The sequence below is a fragment of the Mustela nivalis genome, assembly GCF_964662115.1.
Source record: "Mustela nivalis genome assembly, chromosome: 10".
In the NCBI taxonomy this organism is placed as follows: domain Eukaryota; kingdom Metazoa; phylum Chordata; class Mammalia; order Carnivora; family Mustelidae; genus Mustela; species Mustela nivalis.
Window position 1 is genome coordinate 106,320,582 of NC_139029.1, and position 23,264 is coordinate 106,343,845.

Below are 23,264 nucleotides of genomic sequence, written 5' to 3' on the forward strand. Positions count from 1 at the left end.
TTTACAAGGAAGTGATGTGTGATATCGGACTGGGGAACTAGGCTGGTGGACAAGGAAGTGAAGCTAAGGGGACTGCAATGCAGGGGGAAGGGCTGGCAGGGACAACACACTAGAGGGCCCAGCAGAGTTCAAGAAGTGGTGGAAAGGGTATTAGAGGAAAGCAAACAGAAAATGTGGGAGTTGGTGATGAGAGAATGGGATGTTTGAAATGGAGACTGTGGTCAAGTTTCAGTTCTTGACAGTGGCCACTTCTTGGATGTAACCATCAGAATTGGCAGGTAAGGTCAGGTGGAGGAAGAAAATCACTGGGGGTCAGGAGATCATGAAATTGAGAGTTCTTGACAGTGGCCACTTCTTGGATGTAACCATCAGAATTGGCAGGTAAGGTCAGGTGGAGGAAGAAAATCACTGGGGGTCAGGAGATCATGAAATTGAGAGTTCTGAATATTGGAAAGATTGTTCAGTGGATATTGGAATCACTAAGAGTCATGGCAGGAGGCATGAGAAAAGAGGTATGGAGACCTGTGTTAGACTAAGTGTTAAAATTCTAGGGGAGTATCTCTCAAGGTCTGTGGATGACATGAGCTGTGGGAGAGTGGATGACAAGAGCTTTAGAAGAGGTAGGAGGTTCAGAGAAGACAGAGAAGCAGTGTCTGAAGGTACAATGATTTTATGCTATGAATTGGGTTCTGGCTAATGTCAACTTCGTGGCTGTCAAAATCATTATGAGTAGTACTGCTGAGCAGTTCCATGGGTAAATGGTACAAATAAAGCAATTGTTTTTTTTTAACATAAATTTACTTTAAAACTTTGCATTTCTAAATTTACCAGCTGTCTGTAATTCTTTGAGGACCAGAATTCTGCAAAGCAGTAAACACTGGAGTTTAGGTCCTAAGGAGTATGGAGCTAAGGCACCTAGAGGGTAAGTGGCTGCAAGAGCGAGTTTGTTTAAACAGTCTTAGTGTGCTGGTAGGAAAATTACTCAAGAATCCGAAGGCCTGGAGAAAAGCTGAAAATAAAAGATAAAGACAAAAACCTTAATGAGAGAGAGAAAAATGTTAGGCTGCTGCGTATCAAGGGGCATAAGCTTTCTAGCTCACAATGCTTGTGTCTATGCTTCCTGACATCCAACCTCCTTTACTAAACGAATGTTAAATATTTTAGGCTTTGTCACTGGTATATAATTACAGATATCAAAACTGTAATGTTAGGATTATGCTTTTCTGGGAGTGACCAAAACACAAAACAAAACCCCAACCTATAAAAAACGTGGTTTAACAGAAGTTTCTTTCTGATATAAAATAGTGGAGGCAGAGGATCCAAGGCTAGGATGGCAGTCCTATTTCATGGGAGTCTGCAGAGACCCAGGCTCCTTTCAATTTTGTAGTCTGTCATTGTGAGTGTGAAGCTCTCATTTCTAAGGTCCAAAAATAAAGCTCCAGTTATATCAAAGTTCTAAGCAGCAGAATTCAGGTAGGTGGGGGTGGGGAGGGGGGAGATGAACTTTATGCCAAGAAACTCATAAGGAAGTTTCCTGCTGCCTGTGATATCCCATTAGGCAGAAGTTGGTCTCATGGCTGTCAAGCTGAAAGAAAAAAAAGGCATACACAGTAAAAACATTGTATTGCTATGGAAGAAGGGAAGAATGGTTATTGGATAGTTGGCAGTCTTGGCCACACAAATGTAGAAGTAAAAGTGTAGGGCAGAATTTACAACATTCGACGAAGGATTAAAATTGAGAGGTGAGGAGGAAAACAGGATACACATGAATGCAGCTACTGTTGTGGTTTGGGGGAGAGAGGGCAGCGAGTTGAGGGATTTTTTTTTTTTTTTAACCTGATATTCTCTGTATATGAAGGGAGCATGAGTATGGAGGTGTAGTAAGAGACTTAAGAATCTAGTGAGGATTTCAGATAGTCATTACAGGGGAAATAAAAAAGTTGTTTAGTGTCGTAGAAGGAACATGGAATCACACTGATCGTCCAGGAGAAAATTGGACACAGTGAGATTGATATGGCCCTAATTCTCACTCCATTTTTCTTCAAACCTGCACATCCCCTTCTGCCCTTGGGCACACCATTTCTGCCAAGGAAAAGCAGTTGCATTTAGAACTTCTTTGGTGACTTCTCTGCCAGGTCCAGTTAAGTAGATGACATTTTTTTTACTGGTGCTTAGCACAGAAAAGAATTAAATGTCAAGGAAATGTCAGGAAGACAGACCTTCACTGATCAGGGATCTCTGATGGTTCTGATTAAAGAAACCAGTTAGGCTTGTGGGTCCCAAGGAAGAGCAACTCAAGCCATCTTAAGGAAAGCAGAAATCACAAGTATATCCAGTGACCAGAAAAAAAAAAACAAAAAACAACACCTAAGACAACGAGAAAGTCAGCAGGAAGCCAGGCAGGTAGAGGGTATTTAATTGTGCCATTTCTTCCATGTGGGCATCCTCCTGTGACAACTACACAAGTCTTGTCCATTCTTCTAAGGACTGGACTATTCCTCGTTCTCGGTCACAATTCCGTCAAGAAGTCGGTCTGATTCACATTGTTTTCAGCAAACTTAATGGTCTGAGCGACTTAGACTACACTACATTAGGGGTTATCAACCAGGTGGGTATCCTTATGATTGGCATCTTAATCCACTGTACCAGTCAGGGCCCAGTCCAAACGTGAGACACAGTAACTTGAACAGGCAAAGTGTGGTATAAAGAACTAGTACTCAGTCACTGGGGATTAATTACTAAGGGTAAAGAAAACTCAACAATACAGCAACAGTGGCTATAGGAGCAGCCATTATGTCTACAGCCAAGGCAAGTGACCCAAGTAAGAAACACATTTGGAACAGGTTCCTTTGCAAGATTATTGAGAGTCAGAGTATTGGAGAGGGTGTGGTTGTGACCCACTGTTTGCTACTGAAGCACAGGGCTGGAGAGGAGATGGTGTCAACAAAACTAGTTTGGAAGCAACCCACTGGGCTGCCAAAGAGCCTTGCTGGAAAGTTGCCTGAAGACTTGCTGGGAAGCTGGGAGGGGGACTGGTGCACTTGCTGGGAAGCACTCTCCCAGGAGGTGCCCTGAGCCCCCACAGTGCAGAAGCAAGAAAAAAGCACACACACCAGACCCAGGACAAGATCCTTTCTTCTGCAACATCCCTCCAGTACCCTCTCCTGACAAGTTGAACATAGTGCTAACAGACATAAAGAAATGTTTGGAGGGCACAGCCCCAGTAACACAAAGTAGAATAGAGAGGGACTTGGGAACTGAGTAAACTGATAAATGGCATGTCCACAGTCAGTGGCAGTCCCTTGTATAGGCCCAGTGAGAGTGCACATGTATGAGCAGGGAGGAGAGGGAGAAGCAGGCTTCCCTCCTGAGCAGGGACCCTGAAACAGGACTTGATTTCAGGACCCGGGGCTTCCAGGACTTCCCAGAATGCGGATGAGAGAGGAGTCATTCTGGAAGGAATGCTCACTGAACCAGTACCTGGACTGGCTGCATGGGTCCAGCACTTAGAGCAATTTCACCTTTTGGTACTATTAAGGAACCGATAACTTCAGAATTTCTAAATAGGAGGGAGTAGAGAAGGCAAGAGTTCTTCTCTTCCATTTGCTCAGCAAGCACTTTTTCTCTCCCTTAGACTGTATATTTACTGGGGATGTCAGGAGGCCAGGGCTGGTGGAATTTGCAGGGAGTGACTAAATCCAAGGACCCAATGAAGAAATAATTCAGCTCCAGAATGGCCAGAACAAGTACCGACCAAGGAAAATTAGCTTTAGACTAGTGGATTTTAGGTATTTGCACATCAGGGAAGCTTAAGATTTCCTTAGGATGTCCCTTTTCCTGATCATTGTGATTAAATAACAAAAAACACCTCATGGCTTGTGTATTTAGGGTCAACTGTTCTAGCTGAACAAATAGAACTCAATTTCTGCAACAACTTTCCCCACTCTGAATATACTCTACCTGTGCAAAACATTATGGATCAAAACTATGTGATAGAAATTCAAAGACAACTTTCCCCACTCTGAATATACTCTACCTGTGCAAAACATTATGGATCAAAACTATGTGGTAGAAATTCAACTATCAATGGTCTGGGCTATGTAACATTTTTCAGTTTTTATTCTGTCATGCTTCCCACAGTAACGAATGTTGGTAGCCAGTGATCCTAAAATGAAGTGTAACTTCATTAGTATTTGTGAAGTGCTGTGAGATCCCACCAGACAGACGGAAGGAATTTCAGAGACAGACGATCAGGAAGAAGTGTTTCCTTTTCCATAAAAATAAGCTCTTCCCATAATTACATTAGTAAGTATGTCAGTCAAGGCTGACTATAGCATTTCCACGACAGAATCAGATTAGGACCTGAACTAATTTCAAGTCCATTAATTCGCCAGGGGCACCTGGGTGCCTCAGTTAAGCATCTGCCTTCTGCTCAGGTCACGATCCAAGGGTCCTGAAATCAAGTCGTTTCAGGCTCCCTGCTCAGGGGGGAAGCCTGCTTCTCCCTCTCCTCCCTGCACATACATGTGCACTCTCACAAAATCTTAAAAAAAAAATAATAAAGTTCATTAATTGGCCAATATAACCAGTGAGAACCAGTCAACTGGTCAGTTGTGTTGCACACTGGAATCAGTTGAAAAGTGTGTAGACTGCCAGTCTGAGCCTCATCTCTGCCCAAATTAAAAAACTATTATTCATAAGACAACTCTTTTGGGGAAGATATTTGAGTACCATTAAAGTCCCCCCCCTCACCCATTTCACCTTTTAAGCAAAAAACCAAGAAACAAAAAATCCAGAAACTACTGCCTTTGGTACTCTCAGGAACTTAAACTTGCTATTCATTCCTACTACTACTGTTCATCTAACCAAAGCTTTTAAACAATTAAGTAAAGAGCACAGAAGCCCTAGGGCATTCTAGCTCTTTTGAAATTGCATTCAATTTTACAGTACTTTTATTTTTCTAGAAATGGTTTGTAGCTTTCATTAGATTTCCCAAAAAGCCCATAACTCAAAAGGTTAAGAACCACTGCCTCAGAGGAACTAAGGCATTATAGCCAACAAATAGATTATATATTGGGCATTAAAATGAAGATTTTATATTAAAATTTCAAGATTGATAATATACTGGCCCATGTATAGTATTTAATTGCAAACGGAACATTAGAAAACAGATGAAAGATATTAACACATGAAAAGGTAAAGTAATTTCAGTAAGCTGAGAACAAACACTCGATGGAGGTTGCTATTTTTAACTTTCTATCAAAAGCTTTTCAAGTTTGCTCATGTTGTAAGAAATAATTCAGAGTTTTGCAGTCACTTGTCTTCCCAGTCTTTCAGGAAGCCACTCTCCAAATTAAACCATGCATACATTTGGCAACAATTAGTATTATTAACATGTTCTACTACTTATCGAAATGTTCGAGAGCAAATTTAACATTAAAAATCATAAATCAAATACAGCTTATGATAGTATTTTCACCTCTACTGAAAATAAATCTTCCACACTTTACCTAAAATACAGTTAAATTAACATTTCAGGTGGAACTGTATTCAGGAGTAGCACCATCATTTAGGAATGCTAAAAATATTTTCAACAGATCAATCTACTTTCATTACTTGAAAATACTTTTCTATGTCTAGTGTCAATTCACTTGATGCTCAATTAAAAGGCGAGATGACGGAATCTTCCACTTATTAAAAAAAAAAAGCATAGCATTTTTTCAGAGAGGAATTCCTTCATTTAATGAGATTTTTCTGGAGTTAGGTAGGTACAAATGTTAAGCCCACATATGGACTCTTCCAAATGTACTTGTTTGCCCCATGTATCACTTTTGCAAGGCGGCTGCCGAGTGCCCACCAAGTTGGCCAATATAAACAGTGAGATAAAACATGTTAATATGCTAGAGACTGTCTGGAACACTCCTTGTCTTGGCACTGACTGAACACATCACCTTGCACCTCAAATTTCTTGTTCTAAAAAATTGAGTTATCTTATAAAACTTACTTCAAGTCCAAATTTTAAATGATTCTAACATGTAATCCAAGTAAGTGCAAAGTATCTCAATAAGCACCTTTGATGTGAAAAGTAAGTCATTTCCCAATCAAAAGAACCACCTAATGACACACAGAACACTCACTGACAGAGGGAACTGCCAATATTAAGAACTCTAGTAAGGATTATTGACTATCACATATGTCCAATTCTAGTCTACACGTTTAAAATTCACTTGTCATCTGGGCACTGAGATATCCATCCCTCTACACAAAATGTGACTCTAACACGGTTATCAATTTCCACAATAAAAATACTTTTAAAAAAAATGTTGACAAATGGGGGAAAAGCCAACACCCAGAATAAAGGATTTAATCCAGTATTTATTCCACACTCATGATCGTTCTCTGTAATCAGAATACAAGTCATAAGAACAATCTATCAAATAATTTGCTGATAATCTTAAATAATGCAGCACAGCATTACTTTTTAATATTTCTTTGTTCTAGATTAAGTTTAAAAACTCAAACAGCCATCTTCATTATCAATAAAAAAAGTTTTGAATTTTTTAAAAAAGGACACTATATCAAGCTGTTTCATAATTTAAGTTTTTTCCCATTTATAAAAATGCTTTGGAAGCTTGAGGCTTGAATCTATTTCTCTACTCATCTGCCCCACCCTCTCCCAATTTCACGTTAGTATAGGGTTGCTGCAAGAATGCTAGGCTTTAGGCATTAATTTTTTCCTTTAATATAGTACTTTAAAATCTGAGAAATTCAAGAAAAAAGATTACATGTCATGTATTTTTCCAAATAAAAAAGAAAAACTACGTGAATAAATTTTAGGCATACTAACAGTGTCCCTTTGAGGTAGAATGCTAAAAGGACTTTTGATCAAATCACAGCCTAATTGAAACCTCTGCATCAGAAACTAACTTGTCATTAATCTCTCTAAAGTTAACTGTGGAGAATATTAAGTGTAACATATTAACAAGAGCCTTCCAAGATAATATACAGTGGACAAGAATGTTAATCCTACAACTGCCGCCTTCATGTACACCGAAAGCACAAAATTCTCCTATAATAGACATCCAAGATCCATTCTCAAAGTCTTTAGCATTCTATTATGAAAAGCACAGCCATGCTAACTTCAGTACACAAACCATAATCCCACACCTACAAAACAAAAATAGAATTAGTGGCAGTTTATTGCCTTATACAAATTTAACCAACATGGCAACCATGCCAAAGGAATTAAAACATTTTCAGGACATATGTACAGACTGTACATCTCAAAAACAATTAAACAATAAAAATGCAAGAACAATCTGTGCATCATGTATCAAACTCAACAACTGGGTGAAAACATCAATGCAATAAATGGGATTACAAAGGCACTTCCCTACACAAAAGAGGAAATGAAAATGCAGCCTACAGGGAGCTTGAAGAGTGCGTTAACTACTGCACAATTTCAACTTGGGAGGAAAAAAGAAAGCAGATTTAATCAAACATTTATAGGATTCAATGTGATCCACTTTTACAAAAAAAATTTCACACAGTCTCATCTTTGTTTTTATGTTGTTTCTCTTGGCTCTCTGGTTCTATACTTTGGCTCCTTCGACGATCATGTTTGTCAGACTGGTCCTTACTATCACTGTGATCTCGTTTGTGGGAACGTTCTTTGCTTCTGCTACGCTTTCTAGATTTTTCTTTGCTGGGGCTATGTTCCCGTTTTCTTGATTTTTCCACACTGTCAGTTCTTCCTTGACTGCCACTTCTACTTCGTTTATTTGATTTTTCTTTACTTTCATTTTTATGTTTACTTGATTTCTCTTTGCTCCTACTTCTGCTTCGTTTCCCTGCATTTCTACTTCTACTCCTACTTCTGTGCTTCCTTTCTCTGCTTCTACTCCTACTGTGTTTTTTCTCCTTCTTGGTATCCTTTTTGTCATCTCTATGCCGCCTATCATCTTTATCGTCTTTGTGTTTCTTTTCTTCTACCTCACCCCTACTTCTCCGTTCCTTGGATCGTTCTCTTGATCGCTCTCGCTCCTTTTCTCGGTCATTACCTCTCTCCTTATCATAGTCACGATCCCGTCTTCTACCTCTCTCATTTTCTTTCTCTCTTTCCCTATCCCTGTCCCTTCGATCCCCTTTCCTATCCCGACTGCGACTACGACTTCTATGCCTTTCCCTACTCCTGCTACTCCGCCTGCGTTCCAACCCCCGATCAATACTTCGGGATCTTCGCCTTTCTTTCTCCCTTTCTTTGGCTTCGCGCTCTAGTCGCTGGCGTTCTTTCTCTCTTTCTAATTCTCGATCAAAACTAGAAGACCCATGGCCCTCCCGGTGATGGCTTCTACTTCTTGATCTTCTTGGGGACCTCCGTGGACTCAGTGATCTCCTTGGAGACCTAATATTTAAGAAAGGAAGAAGAAAATGTCAACGAATAAAACAAATCCTAAAAATTTAACTTCTCTTATTCATTTAGATTCCCCACATACACAGATATGTTAGGAACAATTAAAGACCCTGAAAGGCAAAAAAAAAAAATGACCTTTTGGGGTTAAAAGTGACAAACTCATAAAATGAACAGCATACACAGAATTTCTTGAGTTTGCCACGGATTTCCAAGGACCTTTGTACAAAGATTATTTTTAAAGTAATTCCAAGAGGTATGTTACCTTGAACGCCTGCGTTCAACATGTCTGTCTATTTCCTCAGCACCTTCCTTCCCATCTTTCTTGATTTTTCTAGGCCGGGTTTTGATCTGTTGATCAATATTCTTCTGAACTGGAACTGGAATTCTTGGAAACAGGGTAGAAAACCACTCCAGTTTTGTGAGAAAAGACCGCAGCATTTCTCCAATGGTCATTACACAGCCTCCACCAGCCTTCACATCTAGGTCCTACAAAAACACAAAAGATACCCTAGCCGTCAAAACAATTAATTTCAACACACACGTATACTAAAAAAATATTACCATCTTTGGAATCTCAAATACAAAAAATTCTAACAAAAATTGTAATCTGTGTACCCTACTAATCTGGTAATGAATGATACAGAGAAATATTTGGGCTTAGTGTGTGCATGCAGGTGAGAACAAATCCTGCAGCCTCATGGGCATGAAGTATACTAATCTCACTCAGTTAACAGGAATATGAAACAGCCCCTTATATTACTAAACTCTGTGGAACAATAAACTTAAATAAACATTCCACGTACCTACTAATTATGTATTTCTTTCCGTGGACACGTTTGCACACATCATTCCTAACACTGTAGCCTAACTACATATGAACTACTTCAGACAATCCGGTCTAATGAGTATCTTTTAACAGCTCTAATATAAAATGAAGCCCTAATAAAACTGGAAGCAATAGCAAACCAACTGCCATGAAGCAGTGAGGTTTCTAATTTAGAGTTATGTAGAAAATAAATAAATGAACAAATAATTGGAAACGCATAATCCATGATGACCATTGTCTCTGAAAAGGGTCATTACCGCATGAAGGCCTTCTTGCTATGCCCTCTCACAGCTCAGGACATGTTAGTCAGCTATTGTCAGTCCCAAACCTATAGTGCAAGCACACAAGGAAAGTGAGATTTGTTATCTAAACAGGAAAACAAGAGCTAAAGGTAAAACTGCTTGCACTCACACACATTTAAGTGTTCAGATATACAGTATTTCCAAATATAATCGCTGCAGATATCTAAGGAAGAAAACAATAAGTTAGCTTAAATAGAGATCCTCAGGTTTGTAAATACAATAAAAAACAGATTAAACAGAAGCATTCAGAAACAAACCTAATGCAATACCAATTATGAAGAGGGACATGCTTTTTAAATATAGAAGTCCTTTGGCCTGAAAAATTTCTTCTAAAAAGAAAAACAACTTTAAAGATTGTGATTTAACACCTAATACATATTTTTATTCTTCAGAAATACGAATAGTTCAGTGAATAGCCCCTGCCAAAATTCTCCTTGTCTACAAGAGTGAGACTTTTTTTAGGTCTGCACATAATAAAACACTAGAAAGCTCTCTATTTCAGCTATCCTTTAATTCAACAAATTCTTAGAATAAATGTTTTAAATAAGACTACTGAAGCGCAGCACTCAAAATTTACTTTATGAATCTTAAAATACAAACCGGTGGGAGCATATGTACGGACAATACAGGTAAGTATTAAGTACTTTTTGAGATCTTGGACTTCACTCTGTAAGCACATTAATACATAGGATTTAAATCCGACATAGCAACGCTTCTGAAAGTAACTTTTGTTCCTGAACATATGTAACAAGCTTAACCTTGTTAAGCCTGAGTGACAAACTACATTTATAATTAAACAAAAAGAACTGGTCTGGCTTAGTCTTAGACACATATGACTCTTGACCTTGGGGTCATGAGTTCAAGTCCCACACCGAGTATAGAGCTTACTTTTTTAAAAAAACATTTTTAAAATTAAAAACAAGAACCCAATTTTAGGGTTTTCGTCTGGCTTTATAAAATAAGTGTAACATATTAGGAGTCAGAAAGCGAAATTTGTAGTATTTTGATCACTTTGAATAAATCCTCTAAACTCTTACCCTACTTAAATCCCACCCACCTCTTCAATTTTGCACTCCTGTGCAAGTGGGAGTATTAATACGTGGAAGCAGTTAGAGCATAGAGCTGAAGTTCCAAGCGAATAAAGTGCTATAATTAGTGTTGTATGCACATGTCTTAACACCTCAATCTTGAGCATGGCCCACTTAAAAAGTCACTATCAACAGCACAAGTCAAGATCAACACCATATACAAAACTCAGAAAAAAACTGCAATAGTTATCAAAACCATTTAAACAATTAAGAAATGAGAAAATTTAAGAAAGTTAATCTAAGACATATAAAATCCACTAAGTCTTAGAAAAGGACAGCAATTCCAAAAGTATGAGAAATAAATTTAAGTACAGAAAACCCTGAAAAACATTAAACTTCCAATAAATAAATAAAGGATATTTTTTATATCTTTTTACATGAGAGTAATCAGAAGAAAACTAATTATTACCCTTGTTGACATACCTCTTCATCATCAAGGAAGGATTCAAACCAGTCCCAGAGATCTGTAGGGGGCTGTGTGTACCTAGAATTACAACAGATTGATTAGGCTTATGTGAATTAAAATGTGAGTTAAATGGAAATGTAGATATATGCATATTTACCTTATATACATAAATCCAAGGGCTCTAATATATGGAGAGTCTGTGTGTGTTATGAGACCCATCACTTGCTTACGAGTTAGCTTCAGAGTAAATAATTTGTATAACAAGCAGAAAGCTGTAGAAACAATTCCTCCTGTTCCAACACCTCGAACCTTTAGGGGAAACAGGAAAAAGTAACAAAATAACTAACAAATATTTAACACCAACTTATTAATCCCATTAGGTATTAATAATAAGATATAACCCAGAACTCAGAATAGAGCATTAATAAAAACAGCAACTTTCTAACCCCATTCACTAGACATTTGAATTTAGATAAAAACAAACTTCTAAGCTTTGCCAACTGTCATTTTTGAGTAACTGTTACTTTTAGTTTCCTAATTTTAAACTTATGCTATCAGACACAGAAAAACTGAAAAATGCACGTACTTCTACTTACCCCTCCGCACATCCCCGTTTGGCCTGCTGTTTTCCTGCTTCCTTTCTCCCATGGTTCAACATGTGTGACCTGAAATAGAAAAGAGGAACACAACAAACATTCATACTTCTAATTTTTTTAAAACTATGATTAAAGTAAACCCAAATCCCTAAGAGAGCAGCTTTTTGCAAAAGTTTGGAAGCTGATTACTTTGACATGATGCATATATTTTGTTTACATGTAAACCATCTTTCAAAAACTGCTGAGCTTTTAAAGAGCACCAATAAAACTGTTGGGAGTTTAACAAAACCTCAACATTTTTATGACCAGAAATCCCATTAAAATAGCTTTGTAGAGAGCTGATACTTGTGGAACCAAGAGATTTCTAAGAGTCTCATATACATGTAAAAATATATCTGATGTTGTGTCAATTTTGTATCTTTTTATGAGTTGTTAAAAAAATAGAAATTCTCATTTTAAAATGGATTTAAGGCTCCAACTTGAAGCAAAAAGTATCAATGAAGTTTTAGTATTTATTTAAAAAAATTTAATACCCTTAATTTTATGGTGATTTAAAATTCTACATCATAAAATTTTTAAAAAATGATTTGAAGTATATGCATGTTAAAACAGTAACAAGTTACTTCTAATGCAAAATTATGGAAATTCATTTGTACTTTTTTTTTTTTTACCATGAACAGGCATTATGCTCATTCCTGATTAGAGATGAAATTACAAGGGCCACACCTATACAGATAATTGTTAGTAATTTATTTTCAGCCTAATTACATGAACCAATTCAATTTTTCCCCAGAATATAAACTGTTAAAAACTGAGTGACTAGTCATTATATTAAATATAATCAATACAGTATCATCTTTGTTGAGATGAGTACCCTATAAAAACCACATATTTACCTAAAAATGGCAAAGAAAATTAGCTCGATAACATAGAATCCAAGGTCTTTTAGAAAAATCTTTATTTCTTAACTTAAAACAAAATCAAAATAAAATTCTGTTCTTTCAGTATGCATTTCTAAAACTGTATTTTTACCCCACCAATGGTTACATTTTTATCTTTTTTCTGTGGCTTCAGACAGAAAAGCATGCATTTAAATGTGAGCACTACACTATTATGCTCAGCACTGCTTTATGGTTTTATTTCCTTCCCCAGTTTGCTGTATAAAGATGTTTCAATTCCTTAAAGGCTAGCAAAGGGGTGGATACAACACGAAACCAACTTAGAACTAGAAGCCTACATATGTCAATTATTTATTTAATCTGGACATCTTGATAACAAAGACTGGATCTTTAGTTTTATAACTAAATTTAAATAATTTCTAGTACATTCTTGAATTGTTTCAAAACACAGTATCTGAATTTGAGAAAACAAGCTTTTCCTGAATCACGTTAACATCTGCCTGTATTATTAAACAGAACCTGCTACAGAAAGAGCAGGAACCCAATTTTCAATTGTTTGAAGTTTACTACACAAAACTAAGAATATTCACCATACTGTATCCATACTGATAAAGGCCTTACCTTTTAAAAGCTATAAAAAACCTAGTTCACTTACAATATTCTTGTAAAAGGATAAGAAAATTTCAGTGACTTTACATACCCAAAGTTGAACTGTATTCTCAAACTATGATTTTTCTATCAAAAACAACTAGTATCTCAAAATTCTTCAATAACCTAATCACTTAACGGGATGGTGTGTGTGGGGGGGGGGGAGGGATTGGGGACAAAATATAACCTAAAGGCAAATAAAGAATTTCTTCTTGCTAGCCCCTCTACAGGTATGTTTAGATCACAGAAAATATGTGGTCTGTCAAACGTTTTAGGAGTCAAATACACAAAACAGACGGTATTCTGTTAGATGCTCTCGCTAAAATATTTAAAGATTATTAAGACTAGTATTAATATTCCTTTAAATATTAATTAACCTTAAGAGGCCTGGAAGATAGCTTTAAAACTACATAATTTGCAAGTAAGTGGAGAAAACCTATCTAGTTGGTGAAGAAAAGCCCAAAACCAATGGCCAAAAAAATACCTAATTAGCCGTTCATTTAATCAGGGAAATGCATTTATGGCGATTGAGCATGATTAATAGTGCATACCTCTACCTGCGACCCTGGGCTGCTCCGAGCCTCGCTGCAAGACTGAGTCAATCCTGCTAACGAAACAAGAACTGAGACAAGAGTGCAGTGAGGAGGCGCCAGGTGAGCTCCCCAGCACAGCCAAGCCAGCACCGACCCTGCCGCAGAAGCCCAGGGCCCAGATAATTCTAAACAAGCCCAATGCACAAGTAACTGAGACCACTTACTCCTGACTTCCTGCTGGGAAAATTTCCAGGCCTTCTGTACACCTCTTGCCCTGGCACCTCTCCACCCTCAACCCTCCCGCCCCCACCCGACACACGCACTGACCATTTCCCTGTCTGGATCGCATAGAGAATACCAACAACACGAGGCCAACACTGAAGTCAATACACGCCCTGGCCCAGGGTGAGCGGGAGAAGCACCAACAAGTTGGCGCTGAGTAGATCCACGTCAAAAGGAATAATTTTAAAGCTGTAAACTGGAGAGGATTCAGTTACTCTTTCCCCCTCCCCCACCCCTCCCGTCCAACTCCCCCCAGGGGTGGGCAGGAGGTTGGGGGAGGAGAGAGTTCAATGTGGCGGGCTCTCCCAGCCCTAAAAATCTGAAAAAGAAATGAGGGCGGCCCCAGTTTGACCCTCCCAGGCCGACTCCAGACCACCGCCCCTCCCCCCCCATCAACCTTCCCGCACCTACAAATCCTCAGACCTCCAGGGCCGCCTCCGCCCATTTCCTCTAACCCGTCCTCGGAACTTAACCCTCCCAATCCCGGCTCCCCACCCCCCACCCCAGGCCTAGACTCTTCGTACCTTAAAGTAGATCTCGTCCACCACCTCGTGGTAGGTCTTGAGCTCGTAGAGCTGCACTTTGAAATAAGGCGACGACAGGATATTGGTCAAGATCATGGGGTTGAGGTTCATAGTCTTCTCGTTGCCCCACAGCGGTAGCACATTTCCCTGTTTGCCCGAGACCGCCGGCTTGGTGGCGCCGCCGCCGCCACCGCCGCACTGCTGCTGCTGCTGGGCCGCGGCCGCGGCCGCCTGGTGCTGCGGCTGCGAGTTGCCTGTCAGCGCGGGGCTGTTGTTAGCCATGTTGCGGCGGAAGGAAGGAGGGAGGGAGAAGGGAGGGGGAGGGGGCCAAGCTCGATCTCGCTCTTCGGGACAACGGTCCGGGACCCTACTCCATGGAACGCCGTCAGGACAGGGGGCCGCCTCGCTGTCCCCCAGCTGGATGAGGGAGGGCAACGGGAACGCCGACAAAAGGACCCTAGATCGAAAGCAGACGCCGAGACGCGGGCGCGAGAACTCCCGGCAGAAGGCGAACCGGCGGCCACCGAGCGCGATCCCTTCCGCCAACTGCCCCTGGGAACAAGATGGCGGGCCCGGCGGATGTTACGTCACACGCCCCAGAGTTCCAAGCTGAGCCGGCAGCCAATCAGAGACGCCCAGCTGGGCTGGAAATTCCTCTTCCTAGTTCCGCACGTTCTGTGCGCGCTGCGGTCGCTGCGGTGGTCTCGGGTGTCCGACTCTTAGATTTCCCCTGGGAATTTGGGGGCAGGGGAGGGGGTTGAAGGTCCAATTCGTATGTTTTAGAATCTGGGTTGGGGGCCCAGTTTCTCCTCTTGAAAGCCGGGCATGAAATAGTTCGCATGGATATATCGTTGCGAATTCGTGACTTACGAAGTACCCTATTCTCTTGGGTTCCCAATTTTAAGACTCTCTGGAAGGGATAATGATTAGGACTCATTTCCTCCATGTGATTCCGATGAAATAGTTACATCTTTCTATCTGCCGGCTGTAATGTACGGCCGGAGGTTTTTATTATTTGAGCCCAAATTTATTCAGCTGTAAGACTGGAAGACCTCGTTCTGGGCTGTTAAAACATCTGAGCATTAAAAGAGCTGCTACACCTGTAAGAGCCTGTAGAATTCTACACGCCTTTGTTAAGTGCCTTTCTTTCCTCCCTACTCGAGTTCATCCATTCTGCGGTTGCATTCTAAGTGGTAAACACTGGGCGAGGCACTGAACGGGGGAGGAGGGAGGCAGGCGGGAGGAGGTGTAAAAATGAGTCAGAATCGGTCTTGTCACTCAAAAGCTATTGTTAACCTAGAGGAAATACGTATGATTTGGGAGTTAATAGAAGGCTCCAAGAAGCACTTAAGTTTATAAAGCTGCTGTCAGGATGGGCAGTTGTTATCAGCAGAGAACAGCCAGAGGCTATATAGAAGCAGGAAAGATCAGGCTTGTGAGACGGTAAATAGTCCAGTATGGGAGCTGGGGAATATGCTGATGGGCGGAGTAATGGCTGGGATGGAACTGGGCAACTGTTAGTGCCTGGAATGCCAAGATGAAATATCAGAATTTAATGACATTTAAATCCAGTGATTACATAATTATATCTGTGACCCCCATATCTACTTTTAGATACTAATATTCCTAATATTTTCTGGCTCCACTCCATTCTTGAGAGTACTGCCAGATTCTTCATTCCCAAAGTGTAACACCCCTACTCAAAAACCTCGGATGGCTCACTTAGTGACATCCTAATTGCTATTGCCAAAATTCAGTGACCTTTTTCACTCTTCATCCTATTTGATTTCTGTGGCACTTTAAAAAAATTTTTATTTAATCTCTGCAGGTGGGTCTCAAACTCAAACCACCCAAATGCAAGAGTTGCATGCTCTTTGGCCTAAGCTAGTCAGCTGCCCCTGTTGCACTTTTTATCATTTTCTCTTTCCTAGAAACTATTGGGGTTGGAAGTTTGAAAGTGGAGATCATAATTTTCACTGGCTTCTACCCAGAAGAGGGGAAAATGGTAAGACAGAAACCTTGGGGGAAATCCACACCTGGATGAAGATGAAAGAGCAGGTGAGAGAAGACAGAGAAGTAGGAGGTAAACTGGGACACTGGTATGACAGAAGGCAAGGAAAGATAAAGGATAGTTAAATGAATGGTTGGAGGGTACCTGGGTGGCTCAGTTGGTTAAGCCTTTGCCTTCAGCTCAGGTCATTATCTCAGGGGCCTGGAATGGAGCCATGGGTAGGGCTCCCTGCTCAGTGCAGAGCCTGCTTTTCCCTCTCCCTCTGCCCCTCCCCCTGCTCTGCCTCTCCCTCTCTCTCAGTAATTAAAATCTTTTTAAAGTAATAAGTAAATAATATTGAATGATTGGAGTGACTAATATTTAAAGTTAGAGGTACATGAGTGATCATCCTTTCTAGTTTATCTTACATTAAAAACTGAAGCTTGGAGAGAAGTGGTTTTTGCTTCCTACTAGATCTTGTTTTTCTGTACATTATAGAAATATACTTCCCAAGGAAAACTGATGATAACAACCTCTAATGAATTGCCAAGTTAAAAATGCAATGAAAAAGAATTCTTTATTTATGTGTATTTTTCTGTCTGCTTAATAAGTGTATCGAGTTTAATCTAGTGACACTCCCAACTGCCAAATTCTGTGATCTTTTAAAAATTCTTTACATGTGATCTATGTAGTCTTAGATACTCATTTACCCCTAGACTTTGAGTGAAATGAGCTCAGAAGAGAGATTGAGGTTTATTTTTTATTTATTTATTTATTTTTTTAAAAGATTTTATTTATTTATTTGTCAGAGAGAGAGCGAGCACAGGCAGAGTGGAAGGCAGAGTCAGAGGGAGAAGCAGGCTCCCTGCAAAGCAAGGAGCCCGATGTGGGACTCGATCCCAGGACGCTGGGATCATGACCTGAGCCGAAGGCAACTGCTTAACCAACTGAGCCACCCAGGCATCCTGAGAGATTGAGGTTTAAATGAAAGTCTCAGTAGAACCAACCTAAGGGAGCTCAGATATTATGATAAAGTACTTAGCATAGTCAATGAATCCCCGCAACAGCCTGAAGATATTACTGTTATCCCCCATTAAATAAACATAAATAAACTTTACTGATATTTAACTTAGGAACACTACACTGCATATAGATAAAGCTGGGAAGTTTGGTTTGATCAGTTTTGACATTTGCACACACCTTGTCTTAGTCCATTCATGCTGTTACAACAAAATACCACAAAGAAGATAGCTTAAAAATATCAGATATATTTTTAAGTAATTTATTTCTCACTGTTCTGAATGCTAAAGAGTCCAAGATCAAGGGACATGCTCTTCCTGAGTCATAGTTGGCACCTTCTAGCTGTACTTACATGGTTAAAAGTGTGGGGAACCTCCTGGGGTCTTCTTCATAAGACCACTAATCCCATGTATGAGAGCTCCAACCTTGTGATTTAAACACCTCCAGAAGGACTCACCTCCTAAAAGGGTCACTTTGGAGGTTAGAATTTCAAGGTACAAATTTTGCAGGGATATATTCAGACCATAGCACTCATTAAATCATCACCACAATCAAGATAACAGTCTTGTATCACCTCCAAAAGTTCTCCTGAGTTTGTAATCCACATTTCCTCCAACTCCATCCCTAGCCAGTCTTTTTCTGTCAGTTTGCGTTTTTCTGAAATTTAAATAAATGGAAATATACACTTAGTTCCCTTTTAGCCTGGCTTTTTTGGCTCAGCATAAGCTCGAGATTTAGTATTGCTTATATCAACAGGTTATTTTATTTTTTAAAAAGCACAGTAGTATTCCATTGTGGGATTTCCTACAATTTGTTCAATTATCTGTTGATGAGCATTTGGGCATCTAATTTTGGGCTATTATAAATATAGCTGCTGGGCCCCTGGGTGGCTCAGTTGGTTAAATGGCTGCCTTTGGCTCAGGTTATGATCCCAATGTCCTGGGACTGAGTCCCATATCAGATTCCCTGCTCTGCAGGGGAGCCTGCTTCTCCCTCTGCCTCTGACTCTCTCTCTCATGAATGAATAAATAAATAAAACAAATATAACTGCTATCAACTCAGTTAAGCATCCGACTCTTGATTTTTGGCTCAGGTCATGATCTCTGGTGGTAGGATTGAGCCCTGCCTCAGGTTCTGTGCTCAGTGCTCAGTGGAATCAGCTTGTCCCTCTCCCTCCTCTTCCCCCTGTGTGAATACACGCTCTCTCTCTCTAAAATAAATAAAACCTTTTTAAAAAAATGTGTATCATTCATGAATAAATGAGTAAAGAATTAAAATAACTGCCATGTGTAACTAAAATACATGTTCTGGTGTTTTGAACATGTTACTATTTAGAACAACTACAAATCTAAATAAGAAGTCATTGAAGTATCTAAGAACTGAAAATCTGATACAATGTATGCACATTCAGAGTGTCCTTGATATGAACAATCAAAGGTGTTTATTGGTTATGATTTCAAAGTACTGAATCAGAAGAGGTAGGAGTTGAGATTTAAAAATTAATTAGGGGAGCCTGGCTTGCTCAGTCCATTCAGCATGTGACTTTTGATCTCGGGGTTGTGAGTGTGGCCCCCTGTTGGGCATAGAGATTACTTAAAAATTATTAGGAGTTAACTAGGCAAATAAAAAGAAAGGATATTCTAGTTAAGGCTAGCCTGTGCAAAATCTCTGAGGCATAAAGAACATATGATGTATTTGGGAAACTGTCACTATTGTACTACTTAAATTTTTTTTCCGAGGGTGATATGCAAAATTGGTATAGCCGTACAAATGTATACTGGCTGAATACTAATTCTGAATACACTGTAATTATCTGCTAATTTGTCATCTTCAGCCACCAGAGGGAGGGTCTCTCCCTTTCAGTGAATCATTCCCAGCACTAGGCATAAGGATGGACACATAGTAGGCACTAAGTAAATAGTTAAAAGAAAACTGTTTCTCTACTCTGGTCAACAAATGTGCGGGTTCTCCCCTTCTGCCCCAACACATACACCAACCAATTTTCAAACTCTAGACACCAGCTGTGTGTTCTATAATTTAATTCAATTCTGATAGTAACTACTCAAGAGTTAGCACCAACTGCACAGTTACAGGCTCAGTCCACAAGACTGCCCCAACTTCAGACACCAATTACAAATAGTGGGTTCGTGGGTACCTGGGTGGCTCAGGTGACTGAGCCTTTAGCTTAAGTGACTGCCTTTAGCTCAGTTCATGATCCTGGGGTCCTGGGATCAAGTCCCACATCAGGCTCCCCCTGCTCTTTGGGGAGCCTGATTTTCCCTCTCTGCCTGCCACTCCCCTTATTGTGCTCTCTCTCTCTGTCAAATGAATAAAATCTTAAACAAACAAACAAATAATGGATTCCTTATTCGAACCATCTTCCAGGGTTCTCTACAGTGAGGGTTGTTACAGAATGTTTTATTTCTTCTCGTGTTCTCTATATAAACACAAACTTTCTTCTCCTGATACATTTTTAAATTCTTTTTTTTTTAAGATTTTATTTATTTGATAGAGATCACAAGTAGGCAAGAGGCAGGCAGAGAGGCAGGCAGAGGGAGAGGAGGAAGCAGGCTCTCTGTGGAGCAAAGAGCCCGATGCGGGGCTTGATACCAGGACCCTGGGATCATGACCTGAGCCAAAGGCAGAGGCCTTAACCCACTGAGCCACCCAGGTGCCCCACATTTTAAAATTCTTTTTTAAAAGATTTTATTTATTTGATGGAGAGAGAGAGGGAGAGAGAAAGAGAGAACGCGTGCGCACAAGCAGGGGGACCAGCAGGCAGAGGGAGAGGGAGAAGTAGGCGCTCCGCTGAGCAGAGTCTGACATGAGGCTCCATCCCAGGACCCTGGGATTATGACCTGAGCAGAAGGCAGACACTTAACCAACTGAGCCACCCAGATGCCCCCCCAAGTTTAAACTCTACCTCCATTATTTTAATTTGGACAAGTTATTTTACTTTTCTCTGCTTTTATTATCTTATCTCTTAAAATGGGGGACAATATTATTAGCTACTTCATCAGACTTTATGTGACTCAAATTTAGGATATGTGTTAATGCTTAGAACAGGACTTAGCCCAAACTGTGACCTTAAATGTTCTCTATTAGTGTTTTCTAAATAATATTTAACACTTTTATTAAATTCTAAATTCACCTTTAAAATGTTATTGCAGTCTTATTTTCTAAATCTGTTAACTTTTTACTTGCCATTAGGAATCTAAATTCCAATACAGTGTTTTGCCAGAGACATTTCTGTGTGGCTGCCAACTGTGTAGCATGGCCAGGATTACAGATGGGATTGATCTACTCAGCAGATGGGTCATAAACTTGACACCAGATTTATTTTAAGCTATTAACAAGAAATAAGGAATGTTTCAGAGGTTATATCTCAAATCTTTGAAAATCATATGAGAGAATAAGTGTGAATAACAGCCCCTTCTCTGTATGGCTTTGCAACACCAATTGCCCCTTCTAATTGAATTGTCTCCCTCCTAGTGCTGTTGACAGGGCCACCCTATGTAGCCATGATTTATACCAAGTGACCCTTGCTGTCTGACCAGAGGTGGTACTGAGCCACATGCTAACCTGTGACCTGTGATATGACTCTCTTGGAATGAAGTGAGCTGGGGCTTCCAGATCCTTGCTGGAATTTGAAAGGGGAACATTGAGAAAATCAAGCTGTTAGCAGTAGGCCCCAAGGCAAAAAGAATGTGTTTTTCATTTTGTTTTGTTTTGTTTTATTTTTAGATAGGCCCCATGCCCATCAAGGGGCTTAAACTCACAACCCTGAGATTAAGAGTCATGTGCCCTACAAACTAAGCCAGCCAGGCACCCCAATTAAAGAATGAAGTTAAATAGGGAGGGAGTCATATGGATTCAGCCAGGTTCCTCCCCCGATTCTGAGGAAGTAAGAAAAAAAAAAAAATGAGCAAGGACCTGCTGGAAACAATGGGCCCCAAATGGAGTCACTTTTGCTAAGACTCACCAAGATTCTATTTTTATTTTGTTTCTATTTTAAGAGTTTATTGAAATTAAACTTCACAGGTATTGATATTTTAAATTTTCCATATTCTTCAGCTTTGAACTTTCAGCAGTTTTTTTTTTTTAAAGATTTTATTTATTTATTTGACAGAGAGAGATCACAAGTAGGTAGAGAGGCAGGCAGAGAGAGGAGGAAGCAGGCTCCCTGCTGAGCAGAGAGCCCGATGCGGGACTCGATCCCAGGACCCTGGGATCATGACCTGAGCCGAAGGCAGCAGCTTAACCCACTGAGCCACCCAGGGGCCCTCAGCAGTTTTTTTTATACCAGGTATTCTGTGAAATAAGATCTTATCTTTGTTTTGTTGGTGTCCATGAGTGTGTATGTAGTTGTTTGCCATTTGAATCTTCACAGTTATTTATTTATTTACTTATTATTATTATTTTTTTAAAGATTTTATTTATTTATTTGACACAGAGAGAGAGATCAAAAGTAGGCAGTGAGGCAGGCAGAGAGGGAGGGGGAAGCAGGCTCCCCACTGAGCAGAGAGCCTGACGTGGGGCCCGATCCCAGGATCCTGGGATTGTGACCTGAGCCGAAGGCAAGGCTTTAACCCACTGAGCCACCCAGGTGCCCCTACTTATTGTTTTTTTAAATCAACAGGTATTATTTGTTTCAGGGGTATAAATCTGTGATTCATCAGTCTTACCCAATTCATAGCACTCACCATAGCACATACCCTCCCCAACGTCCATCACCTACCTACCTCATCCTTCCCATCCCCGCTTTGCTCTGGCAACCCTCTGTTTGTTTCCTGAGGTTAGAGTCTCTTATGGTTTCATCTTGTTTCATTTTTTTCCTCTCTTCCCCTATGATCCTCTGCCTTGTTTTTCAAATTCCACACAGCAGTGGGATCATATAATAATTGTCTTTCTCTGATTGACTTATTTTGCTTAGCATTATACCTTCTAGTTCCATCCCGTCATTGCAAATGGCAAGATTTCATTTTTGATGGCTGCATAATATTCCATTATGTCTATATACCACATCTTTATCCATTCATCTGTCAATGGACATCTAGTCTCTTTCCATAGTTTGACTATTGGGCCTCACCAAGATTTAATAGCTAATGCAGTTTCAGCCTCTTCTAGGATTGGAGTTTTAATTAATTAATTAATTGATTGATTTGTTCAGGGTTTTATTTAAATTCTAGTTAATGTATAGTGTAATATTTTCAGGAATAAAATGTAGTGACTCATCATTTACTGTAACACTCACTGCTTATCACAAGCACCCTCCTTAATCCCCATTACCCATTGAACCTGTCCCTCCACTCCCCATTCCCCCCAGCCACCCTCAGTTTGTTCTCTATAGTTGAATCTGTCTAGGAGTGTAATTTTTTTTTTTTTAAGATTTTACTTATTTTTTTGACAGACAGAGATCACAAGTAGGCAGAGAGGCAGATAGAGAGAGAGGAAGGGAAGCAGGCTCCCTTCCTGGTCCTGTGGGATCCAGGACCCTGGGATCATGACCTAAGCCAGAAGCAGAGCCTTTAACCCACTGAGCCCCTAGGACCTCCTTTCAATTTGCTAAATGGGTTCCTGCCCCATTCATGGAACCTTGGAAAAAAGCCAGTTAGTTCTTTAAATTTACTCAGTTGGGGGTGCCTGGGTGGCTCGGTCAGTTAAGTGTCCAACTCTTGGTTTTGGCTTAGGTCATCTCAGGGTTTTGAGATTGAGCCCCATGCAGGGTGTGGACCCT

At 40.1% G+C, this 23,264-nt stretch overlaps 1 protein-coding gene across 5 annotated transcripts; it reads right to left on the reverse strand.

Moving 5' to 3' along the window:
• Nucleotides 1-5,715: 5,715 nt before the first annotated feature.
• Nucleotides 5,716-15,115, reverse strand: PRPF38B (pre-mRNA processing factor 38B). 5 transcript variants are annotated; one of them, XM_082686549.1, is made up of 8 exons: nucleotides 14,518-15,071; nucleotides 14,039-14,189; nucleotides 13,730-13,782; nucleotides 11,632-11,700; nucleotides 11,193-11,344; nucleotides 11,053-11,113; nucleotides 8,676-8,899; nucleotides 5,716-8,404 (listed from the first exon to the last, which is right to left on the reverse strand). In XM_082686549.1, the coding sequence occupies exons 1-8, from the start codon at nucleotides 14,797-14,799 to the stop codon at nucleotides 7,543-7,545; spliced, it is 1,854 nt and encodes a 617-aa protein (XP_082542675.1). In that variant the 5' UTR covers nucleotides 14,800-15,071; the 3' UTR covers nucleotides 5,716-7,542. The 5 variants fall into 5 exon arrangements, with proteins under 5 accessions (XP_082542675.1, XP_082542672.1, XP_082542671.1 ...); XM_082686546.1 differs by lacking the exon at nucleotides 14,039-14,189 and having other exon boundaries at nucleotides 14,518-15,115; XM_082686545.1 differs by lacking the exons at nucleotides 13,730-13,782; nucleotides 14,039-14,189 and having other exon boundaries at nucleotides 14,518-15,108.
• Nucleotides 15,116-23,264: the final 8,149 nt, after the last annotated feature.